General features: G+C 42.7%; 1 protein-coding gene across 14 annotated transcripts in view; it reads left to right on the plus strand.

Annotated features, from left to right (window-relative positions):
- Positions 1-14,254, plus strand: part of APBB2 (amyloid beta precursor protein binding family B member 2) — a 321,139-nt gene that overhangs the window by 147,263 nt on the left and 159,622 nt on the right. For all 14 annotated transcript variants that reach the window (XM_037064275.1, XM_037064262.1, XM_037064265.1 and 11 more), the window contains one exon: positions 2,665-3,480. In XM_037064275.1, the coding sequence (XP_036920170.1) occupies positions 2,665-3,480 (816 nt within the window). The remainder of the gene's footprint in view (positions 1-2,664; positions 3,481-14,254) is intronic.

Below are 14,254 nucleotides of genomic sequence, written 5' to 3' on the forward strand. Positions count from 1 at the left end.
CTCCCCCCTCCAACAAGGACATTGAATGTCTGGTGTCCTGGGTCACTCAGCTAGGGAGAGTCCCAGACAGGGCTTGAACCTGTTCCCCAGACCCTGAGTCCTGTGCTCTTATGTTCAGGGACACTGCCTCTCGATCGCGGCGGCCTTTCTCCCTCGGCTGTGGCCTTTCTCCCTCGGCTGTGGCCTTTCTCCCTCGGCTGTGGTCTCTCTAGGATTTCGCCAGCCTCTATCTACTTTATGACCCTTTGGAGCCGAAATGACTGTCTAGCTTATATATTAATTCTTGGGGGCAGCTCTAACTTCATAAGCTTACCTTGGCAGCCTTAGTTCTAGATCTGAACCTTCATTTTGCTTTCAGATCACACCGTCATTTGACATCTAAGACACACTCTAATTGTCTTCAGGCCTCGATCTCTAAAAACAGCATATACAGAGCTGTCTTGTACAGGGTGGTGCGTTGTTCCAGCCTCCCCTCCCCCCACGTTTTCTCCCAAGCACAGGGGTTACAAAGGAAGGGCGTAGGAAGGACGATGGGATCTAAACAGCTGATGAGAACATGGCGAAAAGTTTCTACCTGTCACATCCAGGATATGAACACTCCTTAAATATGAAATTACCTAGAAATGCGGATGGTGTTCTTCCTGAAAATGTTTATGGTTATAAACAAAGTAGATACAAATTTCTCCCTAAAAACATTGCTAGAATGTAGGACCTACCATGATAAAGTAGCCTCACAGAGATTTTTTGCCATGCCTTTTAAAAGGCTGCTAGATTTCTAGCTTTTTTGTAATAACGTCACTCTAACCACCCAAGAGTATAAGTATAATTTCCCCTTGTGCCTGTTATGAATATGTGTCTCAGGAAAACTTCGTGGGTTCAAGGGCTCTTCTCATCTCGAATGCTATGCTTGAGTAAGGTTGAATTGTAAATGGAAGCATGTGTTTCCCATAAAACGGTAGTTTTCCATAAAACTAGCCAAAACACTATTAAAATTTTTAATTTCGTCTCAGAGTATTGTTCGGAAGGGAGAAATACACTAGACCCTCTGTTCCTGTAAAGTGAAGCCCAAGTGCTGAGGTGGGCTGCTGGGTAAGCAGGATTTTTTTTAGCTTTTATTTATTTAATTTTAGAAAGGAGAAGGGAAAGAGAAAGAGAGGGAGAGAAACATCCGTTAGTTGACTCCTGTATGCCCCCAGCTGGAACCTGGCCAGGCCTGTGCCCTGACCGGAAATATAACTGGTGACCCTTTGGTTTGTAGGACGATGCCTAACCCACTGAGTCACACCAGCCAGGGCAAGCGGGAATTTCTGTAAATAATAATCCTAAAGTATGGGGCCCAAGCTCTAACCACTTTGGATCACAGCTCCTAACGGTGTCTGTGGGCGGCACGGCCATTCCATTACAAAATGGGCACTCCCTAGACTGTCCAGAGATGCCTAGTTTCCTAGAAGCTTACAGACTCCAGGATGAGTGGGGGATTCTTTTCTAAAATAGCCCATCCTGCACATTTGATGATAGAAAGAGATACCTCATGGAACATTCTTGCCTTCCTCCTGGGTGGAGGTCCCCGTTCTGTCTGTGGGAGGAGGAGGGAGTTGTCCCAGCACAATTTTAGGAATGTTAGGAGCTGTTCCTTGGCTCACCCACTGCTGGTGTAGAATTCACCGAGGTCTCTGTGGAGGGCAAAGGATCAGATAAGAAAAAAGCCATTCCTCACAGGCAGAGCAATGTGAAACCTCAGGAATTCTCACTGATGAATCTCATTCCCTTTTAGTCTGAGAAACCGCTCTTTTTTCCTAGCAAGAGACATATGGAATAAATCACGGATGATGTGAACAATATTCGAGATAAATGCAACTGTCAGGTAGTTTCCTACGAGTCCTACAAGGGCACATGGTGACTGCAAACAGCCGAGTCTGCATTTTAATTCAGTGGAACGCATTCGGATCTCCTCTGGGGCTCTGACATGTCTCTAGTCTCGGGCTCACTGCTACATTATTAGTAATAATAGTTTTTTGTGTGTGTGTGCTCTTAAGCAATTAAGGCATTTCTCCAAAATTTCTCTTTGCACAGATACTAAACCCAAGTCAAAAATGTTTACAAAGGCGTTAGGAAAATACTGTGATGGGGGTGTGATTTTTCTAGGCATTCAGAACACAATTGAGAAACACAGTTGAGAAAAATTATCTTGGATGTATGGTGCCTCATTGAACAGTGACCTTTTAGGTTAATTCAGAAAGCTGGAACCCAGAAGGATTTGCAGGCAACTTTTTCATTGCCTGAGGGAAGAACAGAATAGAAATGTGGCAAATGTTTATTAGAAAGGGAATAATTTTCAAGGTTGTGGAAAATGAAGCCACCAGAAGAACATGCTTTTTTCCCCAAATTCAAAAGAGAGAGACTTTAATTTTAAGTAAAAGTTGGACCCTTAGACGTTTTAGCTTTTCTATAAATCGGCTTTTGGATATTTACATTAAGCCTGTTATTTGTTCCTATTTAATATAGAAGCAAATGGTGACAATTAAGAGGAAAATGGATTCTGTATGTAACACGTAACAGAAGCATTAATTCTCGCAAATGCCCGTTTAAAAATGTTTGCTCACTCTGTACACTGAGCGGTTTGACCATGTCAGGTGTCTGACAACCTATCTCCTCTCTTGCCAGCCGACTCAGGTGCAGACACTGTGGCAGTGTTTATGGCCAGCAGCGGCACCACGGATGTCACGAATCGGAACAGCCCGGCCACCCCACCAAATACCCTCAACCTCCGTTCCTCCCACAATGAACTGCTGAACGCTGAAATCAAGCACACAGAGGCCAAGAACAGCACCCCCCCAAAATGCAGGAAAAAATATGCACTAACTAACATCCAGGCAGCCATGGGCCTCTCGGATCCAGCTGCACAGCCCCTGCTGGGAAATGGCTCCGCCAACATCAAGCTGGTGAAGAACGGGGAGAACCAGCTCCGGAAGGCTGCAGAGCAGGGCCAGCAGGACCCCAACAAAAACGTCAGTCCCACTGCAGTCATCAACATAACTTCTGAGAAGTTAGAAGGTAAAGAGCCCCACCCACAGGATTCCTCGGGCTGTGAAATTTTACCCTGCCAGCCCCGGCGAACCAAGAGCTTCCTAAATTACTATGCAGACCTGGAAACCTCAGCCAGAGAACTAGAGCAGGACTTGAGTGGCCAGCACCGGGTTGCGGAAGAGAAGGCCCCGCCGGGCCCGGGCCAGGCCTCCACCATCATTGGGAATGGAGACGTGCTGCCGCAGAAACCAAACAAGCCCCAGTTCAGCCCTGAAGACGGCCAAGTAGCCACGGTGTCATCCAGCCCGGAGACCAAGAAGGATCATCCTAAAACAGGGGCCAAGACGGACTGTGCACTGCACCGGATCCAGAACCTGGCGCCCAGCGACGAGGAGTCCAGCTGGACTACACTGTCCCATGACAGTGCCTCACCCAGCTCCCCGGACGAGACAGGTACCCCTGGGAAGGGTGTCGTAAGGTGGCACTTTCTCTTGGTGTTTTCCATTATTGATGGAATTCATCTCTAGACTGACCCCCAAAATCTATTTTAGCAGAGAAGCACATGACCTTTTGGGGTAAAATTGGGGTTTAAAAAGTGGAAAATATTGTTAGATTGTTTCACAGTTTCATTTTGGTTCCTATATAAGTTGTTTTTTCTGGGAAGCATTTTTGTAAAAGAAATAGGTCCTTGGTGGAAGTCCTTGGTGGTGAGTGTAGTAAAATATCTTTTATTCAGCAATGATATTGCCAGTGCGTAGGTGAACTATTTATGTATACTGTCAAGAAATACTGTCTTCTGTTAAGCAAAATGATAAAAGAAATACAGTTGCTGGGGTCAGGATATAATTGCTGATCTGATTCATAGAACCAGCTATTTTAGATTTCACAGCAGAACTTACTTGTGCTTAAGCTAATGAAAGGTTAAAAGTCTATTTATGAAAGACATTTCCCTTTTGACCTTCACTGGGGAACACGGTACTAGCCTTGTTCAAGTAATATCTAAAAATGAGAAAGTGGTGTTTCTTCTAAAATATATTCAGAAGATCAGGATTTTAGCTAGTCTGATGGACTTCTGTCTGTGTCTATAACGTCTTCAGATTTGTCAGAGGAGTCAAAATTGTGACAGGAATGAACAGGGTCTTCCAAGTTAGCTACTTTTAACCTGTTTCTCATAGCCCTGTATTATACCAGTCATAAAGTTAAAAGACCTGGAGAACACTGCTGTTTCTGAATTCGGAGTAAACCAGCAGTCCCAAAGGCTTATTTCTGTAACATAACCTCTCAACTGCCCTCGTGGGTCCCGGGGCTCTGTGAGTGTGATACAAATAGAACCACCAGGGAAAGAAATGTTTTCCCAGCTTATAAAGCTAAGAAACTACAAGGACTACAGATAAGGAAAAGAGATGGGCACAGTTAAAAAAAAAAAAAGGAAATGTTTTTGAAATGCCCTTTAAAATCGCAGCACTTGAAATGATGGATTTCATCAGTCTGCTGTAGCTGGGTATGGCGGGAGGGAGGTCGCGCTGAGTCAGTTTCATCTGGTAGATGTCTAGACCTGCACATTACTGGAATCATAATTATGTTTTGGAATGTTAGGGAGTTCACAGCTCTATTACTTTTTACCCATTGGAAGAATTCTTATCCTATAGCTGATGGACACCATTACCTGTTAGTGTCTGAATCTACATAAATAACTTGAGTCACTTCCAAAGTCTCCCTCCTGTTTTCACACGTCCCCCTCCCACCCCGTCCTGCTCTTCCAGACAGGGCGCTTTCTGTTGTAGTTAAATTTTAAATTCTGCTGAGAGTTATTTAATAAATAGTAAAGTCTCCCTGGCTCCTCACTCCGGCCCCTTTTCCCAGTGATGACCACCTTTTTTTCTTACTTCCTTTCAGAAACATTTTATGCATGTATCCACAATTATAATAAATTTTAGAATTTACCCAAGTTTTATGATGATGATATTTTTAAAGAGTCCTTACTTTTTAGAGATATACTAATATACTACTTTATGTAATAGTGTTATATATAACTAACATAATATAATATAAACTAATATAAATAACATTGAGTATGGACTTTTCTCCAAGATAATTGTAGTGGCAATTTAAAAAAGGGAACAAAATTGCCCATAAACTAATAATTGTTAAAGGTGGGTACATAAGGGTTCATTATTCTGCTCTCTCAAATTTTATGTTTAAAATTTTTCACAATAAACCATTTTCTCACTGTTAAAATTTAGATTATTTCCATCCGTAGCCCCTTCACTCTCTGCGTTCTGGGGTCGGTAAGGGCCTGTGGGGAGCTCAGTGCCTAAGCCGAATGCGTGGAGCCCCCCCCCACCTGCCGCAGCTGCGCAGGGCGCCGTCCGGGCCCCTCTGCTCGCTGGTCCTTTGCTCTGGGTCCTCGTGGCTCTTTCTGTGGGCGTCTCCGCAGAACTTGTTACAGTGCTGGGCACGTGATGTGAACCGGATTAGAATTTTCTGGCATGTTCAGAGGATATGGTCATTCTTCTCTCTTGTTGTTGAGGTCTTTGAATTTTAAAGCGGGGGTGACAGTCTGGGGAGGGTCCCTAATGGGTGGGCAGGCGCAGACATTGTGAATCAAATAAACATGCTAGAAAGAATATGTTGTTGCTGTGACTCTGAAGCAGCGAGATTGGGTTTTTGAAAAAACGTACTAGAAGTCAGACCCGGGCTGTCCTTCAGAATGACCCCTTTGGGGTCTCTGTGCCGTTTCAGCACGCTGCAGTGTCTCAAAATATTAACGTGACTAGTACTTGGGAGTTCTTTTGGAATTTCCTAAGAGCCAGTGGTGAACTCGGACCTTAGGATCACACTTCAGAGTTTCAGGTGGCGACCACTATATAAATCAGAGAGTAAGATAAAACAAGCGACCATTCAGATCATTATTCCTTTTGGTTTCGTCTTTCCAGTGAAGCATAACATCAGTATTTACAATGATCACAATCAGTTTAAATTAAACATCGTATGTTTCACTTCTAATAGCAGAATTAGTGTTTCTTTTTTTTTTTTAAAGATTTATTTATTTATTTATCTTTAGAGGAGAAGGGAAGGAGAGAAGGAGAGAAATATCAATGTATGGTTGCCTCTCATGCATCCCCTGCTGGGAACTGGCCTGCAACCCAGGCATGTGCCCTGACTGGGAATCGAACCGCGATCGTGTGGTTTGCAGGCCCACGCTCAATCCACTGAGCAGAATTAATGTTTCTTATATATACAGGGTCTGGCAGAAGTAACGCCTGCTTGAGTGTGGTTGGTAGGGTAGTAATACGGGTGTAATAATTATAGTTTTAATTTGAACATTTTACCTAAAATGTCACATGATATGCTTGAGTGTGGTATTGTTATGTTACAAAATTACATGCTTCTGATTTTGTACTAAAAGAGGGGTGTTGTTTGTGCTGAACCTCATATTTTGTGTAGTACATCCATGTTTATATAGAATAAACACAAACACTAACTGTTGGAAGAAAAGAAAAAATGAAAGCGAACATTTTGGAAGATGTTAGCCTGCAGCATGATTCGTTCATATTTTAAAAGTATATATGTTTGCTTATTCACTGGGTTTTAAGCAAACACACATTACCGTGGTGTGTGCTTCATGACTAAATCATGATGCCACAGTTACCTGTGGAGTCTAGGCTATGCTGTGGGGAGCCTGGAAGAACAGAACAGACTCATTTGTACTTACGAGCATCCTTTCCCAGTTAGAGTGCTATTTATGAAATAAACCGAGTGCACTAACTCAAAGATTCAGCACTTTCTATTTCCCTTTCTTTCGGATTTGCCCCCTCCAGCATCTTAGCACCATTTTTGGCACAATCCCAGGTGCCCAATATGTTGTCCTCTTTCCTTCCCAAGTAGTCTGTGCTTTGAGAAAACGAGAGGCAATTCTAAAACAGGAAAGCACCTATGAAGTTACTGTGTTTCATAGGAGTTTCAAAAAGTTCAAAAGAATGCCGTCTCTAAAAGAAAGGGTTGGAACTTGAAAGTGAGGACTTTTAATCCGTGAGAGTCTGGCCAGAGATCCTGGTCCCTCGGGGGCCCCAGGTAAGCACATGGCCCAGATAAATGCAGATCACTCAGATTGTGAGTGGTCTCTCTGAATCACCTGGTGTTTTACATTTGCTTCATGAAAACTTTTGAAAGACATATGTTGGTGCTCTCTGGGTACAGGTTTCAGGACCTTGTTGGTTTAATTGGGAGGCATAACAAAATTGAAGATACAGAGTTTGAAACTGGGTGCATTTTGTGGAATAGCCGTTTTCAAATGATCTCCATTACTAAACATAATGTACAAAGGGTATGTACATTGTGCATATACATTACATTATACATTGCAGTGTACAGTACAGTACAATATACATTATATTATATGTACATTATGGCAGGATATACGCAGAGAAAACCAAATGCGCATGGTATGGCAGGGGGTCTGATGCTCGGTCGACTTATTGTTGAGAGGATGGACTCCAGGGTCGGCTTCCTGGGTTCAAATCCCAGCGCTGTTTCATACAGGCAGCTCACGGAGATTCTCATCTGTAAAAAGAGGGTGATGGTAGGGTTTTGGCGTAGACCTATTGTGAGGATTGAGAGCATCTTCAAAGAGCTTTCAGAAGAGTGCCTGGGGATCTAGCAAGAGCTTGGTAAGTATGAGTGCTTATTATTATTAGTGATCATCATCAGTGCAAAAGCAGGATATAAAAATTTATTTTTCTCTTCATAATAAATCACCTATATTTTGGGCACAGATGTTGTTAGGACCTTCCACACCCTAAAAGCAGAGATTGATGTGTTTTGTCTTTGTATTGTCAGGGCCTGAAATACAGTGGGTGAGTGTAGTGAATAAGTCATGATTGATTGAATAAAAATGGAGGCCATCTACGTATTCCCAATGGCCTTGATGTACTAAGTACATTACTTGATGTTATGTCTTAATCAATGTCTGATTTTGATAATGGGTACTTATTTTGTAATGTAATTGATGACGTTGCCTTGTAATAGGTGGGACTGAATAACCAATTATTGAGGAAGACATAATGAAATTCTGTGGGTCTACTATGTGGCAGATCTTGTTCATGGTACTTTCTCATATTCCAGTGGCCATGCTGGGACTTGAACCAAGGTTTTCAGATCTTAGCATCTTGTGTTTGTGTACTGTACCACTGTCTCGAGATGTGGGCATGTGGTCCCCAGAGGCTGAATGGATCAGGCTTAAGCCACTTCACCTGGATGTGTGTGGTAGTTATCTTGAGAATCTAAAAAATTGAAATTTTATTTTAGAGGATCTTTCCATTCCTGTAAGCACTTGAGATTTAACTCAAATCTTGTTGTCTCCTCTGGGAAATCTTTCTAGACTCTCTGAGCTGTTGAAAGTCCTTTCTCTGTAAACACCCAGCGAAATGTTTCCAAGTCCCTGTTATCATATTTCTCTCAGAAGTTTGTAGTGTTTCTGTTTAGATGTAGAGCTCCATGAGAGCCGGAGCCAAGACTCCATGCAAGTCCTCCCCATGTGTGGGTGCAAGCCCCTTTCTAGAGCAGCACGTAGTTAGAGTCTTGTAAGTGGTACCTATTTGCTGGTTGGATGGATGGGGCTGGATGACAAGCATGCATGGTCTTCCAGGTCTGCTACATCAGTACACCTATGGACATAGAACAAGTAAGCATGGCTTGTATAAAGTAATTGTTTAGAGCCCCTGGACAGGGAAATTCTTATTTATATTCTGGGCTCTTGGGAGGGATGAAGACTTGGGGTCATTCAGTCTATCACAAACAGTCTTTGTATTGGAGTTCCTGGGCCTGCAAGTCAGAAAGGCCAGTGCCAGGGAAAGGGGTTGTTTAGGCTTCACTTGACTTCAAAAGTTGCCTTGAATTGCAAATTGATCCCTGTTGCTCCAGAATCCGAATCCTTTGATGTTATAAATTGATTGGTTTGCACTCTCAAGGCAAGCAGAGTGGAAGTCTGGCAAGCTGGGTGCTCGGGGAGGGTGGATGTGAGGCACAGACCCCATCCGGTCACCACCATGGGCAGCACTTCTTATTTCTGGCCTTAGCGGTAGCGTAAGAGTGTTAAAGCTTTGGGTAAGTTTATATTATTAATGCTTTTAGGAACGTCTTCTAAATGTGCATTTTATGTTACATTGCTTTAGTAATTTCAACCGTAAATGATTTTTAAATTGATTTTTAAAAGGCCCCAATCCCTTTAAAAAGAAGAAAGAAAATTCCAGGGTATAGGAAAGGCTCAGTTTTCGGCTTGTTCGTCCTGCTGAAATAATTTTAATCTTTTAAACACCCTTTAATGGTTCACTGGCCTTCCTTTCTTTCCTCTCAGTTGAGAGATCCATGAAATGACGGGCGAAATTCAAGGAGACAGATATGAGATGTTTCTAAAATAGCTTGGACACGTTGTATTCTAGGGTAGATAGTGTGATTTCCAAATTAGATTTTAGTACCTCAGGAGTGAGATGTGTAAAAACTCTTTCTTATCTCACCCAATGAACTTAAGGAAGAAAATGATTTTGCTCAATTAATTACTTGTAGAAAGTTCTAGAGAAAAAATTTTATTCAACTGAATGTTCAAGATGTTTTTGGTTGTCTTCCATTATAAGATATTTTGCTAGGCACTTCAGGGAGCAAAAAGAGAAATTTAATGAAATGAGTGGCAGTGAAAATCTAACAGTCTGGTAGTGAGCACAGGACAGAAGGCATATTCAAGATGGAGCCTGGAAGGGGCTGCGGGAGGTGAGAGTCTGTGGGTGGAGGGGGCTCAGAGGAGGGAGTCGCTTCCGTGGACTGGGGTGTGGAAGTGAGGATACTGGCAGATATCTGTGCTGGCAATTGAATAGACTTTCAGTGGATCACCATCACTGGAATATCGTTGCCCATTAGAGCTGTTAAAACATAAGGAATCACTTTCACTTCTTTTTCACTGATCATCACTAAAGAAGTTTAAGTCATGATTTTTACCCCACTTTTTTCCCTGCTTTACTTGCTTTGAAACGATGTTTAGCTTCTGGGGAGAGAATAGTGTGGGCAGAGAGTGGGCTGCTTAGGAAGTGACACTGTGCAGTCCCTTAATAGTCCCGAGTGAGGTGCTCCCAGGAAGGCCAGGTGATGTCCTCATGCCTCTAAGATTGTGACTCAGTGGAATGAGAGACAAAAAAATGCCGCTGACCATGTTTATAAATTTTCTGGTCGTATTTCATTGTGAACCATCTTCCCAGACTCATTATCCTCACCACAGAATCTTAAATTTATAAATACATAGTTATCATTGCTTGGTTCCTCAGCTCATCCATTCTCCCTCATTTGTTCATTCATATATCCATGCACATGCCAGTCATTTTTTAAAAAGCCTACTCTGTGGACAGTGCTAGATGCCCAAGACATAGAAATAAATTAGAAATAGCCTGTGACCTCAAGTAGCTCACAGATGGTTTCCTACCTCTATGGAGAAAGTCCCGACCACGTGTAGAATGCCTTCTAAAATGTGCGTATGGGTTCTTTGTCCCATTTTCCACATGTCATGTCTCAGTAAGAACAAGAAATAAAGCTTGCCCCCAGATCCTGGGCAGCCTAAGTTTTCAAATAAAGAAGAGAAGATGTTTAGATGTTTTATTAGTGTTCTTGGGCTGCTGTGACAAATTATCACATACTTGGTAGCTTAAAGCAACAGAAATTTATTCTCTCACAGATCTGGAGGCTGAAAGTTTGAAATCGAGGTGTCGGCAGGAAGAAAGGCTCCCTCCTGGACTCTGCGCAGCTTCGGACAGTTCCCAGCAGTGCTGGTGTTCCTTGGCTGCTCCGCCTCTGCCTCCCCTGTCCTTGTTATAAAGGCCCTGGCCATTGGGTTAGGGCCTCCTCTAACCCAGTATGGCTTCCTCTTACTTAGTTGATTACATCTGCAAAGACCCTATATCTAAATAAGGTCACATTCTGAGGTTGTGCCTGGGCATGAATTTGGGGGGAGACTATTTCACACACACACACACACACACACACACACACCCTGCACCGGGGTCTTCATAGATAGTGCCCTAGTGTGTGCGTTACAAAGGAGATGCGAGAGAGTATTTGTATGCGTTATTATGTTCCACTCTTTTAAGAAGGAAAGCTAACATTGGCAGGTATTTTAAGAATTGGTAAGTGAATAAAGTGTGCTGCAGGGGACCTCAAGATAGCTTGGGGCTATCTTTATTGGAATTCTTCATTGTAAAGAAGAGGAAAGTTAGGTATGGACCTGGTACTACAGAATCTGAAACCACAAATTCAACTCAGATTGGGAAGAAGTGTGTGTGGAAAAGGCAGAAAAGGATGGTAAAGGTACAGTAAAGCTTAACATTTAACAGTATGGCTCAGACCTGGGGGTTGGGATAGTTCGGTGTACTTGGCATATGGAGATGGGGTTATTCTTTTTGATTAAAAAAATAAAGCTTAAGAACAGACAAACAAGGATATACTAGGCATTGCAAATTGATCATTTGCAATGAGACATTGCTTTCCAAATATTTCTTTGGGAGCCATGTGGAATATAAAAGAAGATGATGACTTAGGGCAACGCAGAGGCCATGTGATGCGGGGAAAGCTTCAGAGATCACAAATGGGCGGTGTTCAGAAGTACAGACAGGTTGTGTCTGGTAGACAGTGTTTGAGAGAACTTGGAGTTATACTCCAAGGCTTAGAAATTGGAAACTTTTGCATAAACATATGGGTCTCTCATTCCTCTTGTAAATGTGGAAATCTCACAATGCTGGGCTCAGATGCCAAAGAGGCAATAGTCAGCGGCGCTTTAGATGGATCCTGTCCCGTTCCTTGCAGGGCACTGGGCTTATGGACCCCTGCTGAAAGGGTCTGTGGACTCAGCTGCCATGTACACATGAAACTGATGGTAGAAAGAGCTGGGCTGATGTTGACCTTGCCCGTTACCCCTGCATGCATGTGTGATGTGGTTGCAGCAGCGTTTCTGGACCCACAGACGTCTTTTCATCATAGTCATTCTAGTCTCAGTCCCATGCCGTCTGCTGGGATTATAAAGTGTGGCATGAACTGTTAAGCGAACAGTACTTGAAATTTCCAAAGTCATCTTTAGATGACTTCTCAGAGTTCTTCCATCTGTTACTACAGTTAGAGGAGGGAAAACATTCACTTTTCAGAAGATGGGGTGTGGGTGGTACATAAATTTTGTGCCTCAAGTCTGATTCAGTTAATATACCCAGTTCGTTTTCATAAATGTGAGGATAGTCAACAATCATTCTTACAATTTATATGTTGTGTTTCCCTATTAGATCCCTTGGGTGCATAATGGTGAAATAAAGCTTCCCATTCAGGCAGATTTGACTGGAAAAATCAAACCATTAGGCTATAAGAAAATGATCTGCATTTGGTGTGCAGTGGTCAGAAAGTGAGAGAACAGGATAACCCCAACTCAAATATTGACGCTGGCCTCCAAGAGAGGAGGTTATATTTATTGAATGTAAGCTTGTATTCTTTCTTTTTGTTCTTCTTTCCTTAGATTTTTTCTTGAGTATGATTGAATTTAATCCCTGCAGGGATCCTTCCTTCCTATGATTAAGGACATTGGTGGTTGATTTTTTTTCTCCTTCAGTATTTGAAGAAGCCTTCATGTAGAACCACACTGAATTGATACATCTGGGCTATTATAAGGTAGATTTCCATCCTATAAATGGCTTGTGGAAGAAGCTGGTTTTAGTCGGTTGGTTTGTTACTGGAACACTTTCTCTCATACATACGCTAGTATGATATATATGATGCTTAGGTGTAGACGATGGTTGGCCCATGAAAGCCTGTTTAATCCCTAACAGATAGGCTGAGTCATCATCATAGAACCACAGACCCTTTCTCTGAGTGGTACAGAAAAAACATTCCATGTGGAATCGTCAAAAAGTGAGAGAACAAAGATGACCCTCAACTCCACATCCTTGGGAAAGGACTGACGGGAGGCATAGCAAAAAAAGTTCAAGGTTGGGGATGTTGAGACACCTGGTAATGGAAGCCTCTAGGGACACTTCTTAGTAATGGGCTAAAGCTCCAGGTCCCACTTGGCTTTTCTGTAGCTGCTCCAGGGACGTAACATGCAGAGGCACCTTTGACTTTCATCCCTGCTCAGTGTGGATGAGGGAAACATTCCATGACCTCTGCTTTTCCTTTCTTTCTCCAGAACAGGTATCAGCTTCTTTCATAGTTTCTGAGTGGCTTTCACCTTTTAGTTGATGTCTTGTCCGTCCGTCTCTATGTGTTACGGAACAAGGGCCCTGAGCCACAGAGTGGATTAGGGTTCATATCTGCAATGGAGTTGGGGATCACAGGATTGGTAAAATCTGGACTGTTTAAGGGTACTTTAGCGAGGATGATAGTTTAGCCTTAGCCCATGCCCATGGTTTCTATCGATGAGTCTCCCTGAGTTGCTAAACTATCTGAGTGAGTGTTCTGGGTGACTCCATGATTGAGGCAAAATCTGCCCTTGAAAGAACTCACAGGCCCCTTCCTTAGATTCTTTTAAATCTCTTTAACTCTCGATGACATTTACCATCTTCTGGGTTTCAGGGTTTTAGAGTCAGTCTTGACCTGTTCCAGCTCCATCTGTTTCTTAACCTCTGAGCCTCAACTTGGTTGTCCCAAAGGTGGGAATAATAATACCACCTGCCTCATGAGGTTGGTACATGGAACCCATGGCACAAAATTTGGCCGACAAAAAGCGTTTTTTAAAACATTACCTAACATTGTAATTAGTCTTATCTTTCCTATGAGATGGAAAGCCTCTTCAGGATATAAGTTGTTTTGCCTTGTTGTTTTTATTTTTAGTCCCCAGAAATAAATCCATGTACTGGGTACTTCTATTTGAGTGAGTGATCAGTATAACAAGTAAACTATATTATTTATACTAGCAGTACGACAAATCAAAGGTGATATTTTACCTCCAAGAAGTCTGCAGTAATTAGGGAGATGAATAAATCCTCTGTCCCTCAAAAAACAATTTTTTAAACGTGGACATTGTGCACTTTTAAAAAGCCCTCTCGTGATACTGATACGTGCTTCTGGTGCCGGACCACACTGGAGTGGTAACGCCAGACTGTAAGCTGCAGGGCAGGGGGACAGTGTGTTTGGGTTACCACTATATTCCGCGCACACAGAATAAACAGTGCTTAGGACATGCTTGTGGGAAAAAATAGCGTGCAATAAATTA

This window comes from Sturnira hondurensis, unplaced genomic scaffold, assembly GCF_014824575.4.
Source record: "Sturnira hondurensis isolate 20B ecotype Veracruz unplaced genomic scaffold, ASM1482457v3 Scaffold0015056, whole genome shotgun sequence".
NCBI classification, from domain to species: domain Eukaryota; kingdom Metazoa; phylum Chordata; class Mammalia; order Chiroptera; family Phyllostomidae; genus Sturnira; species Sturnira hondurensis.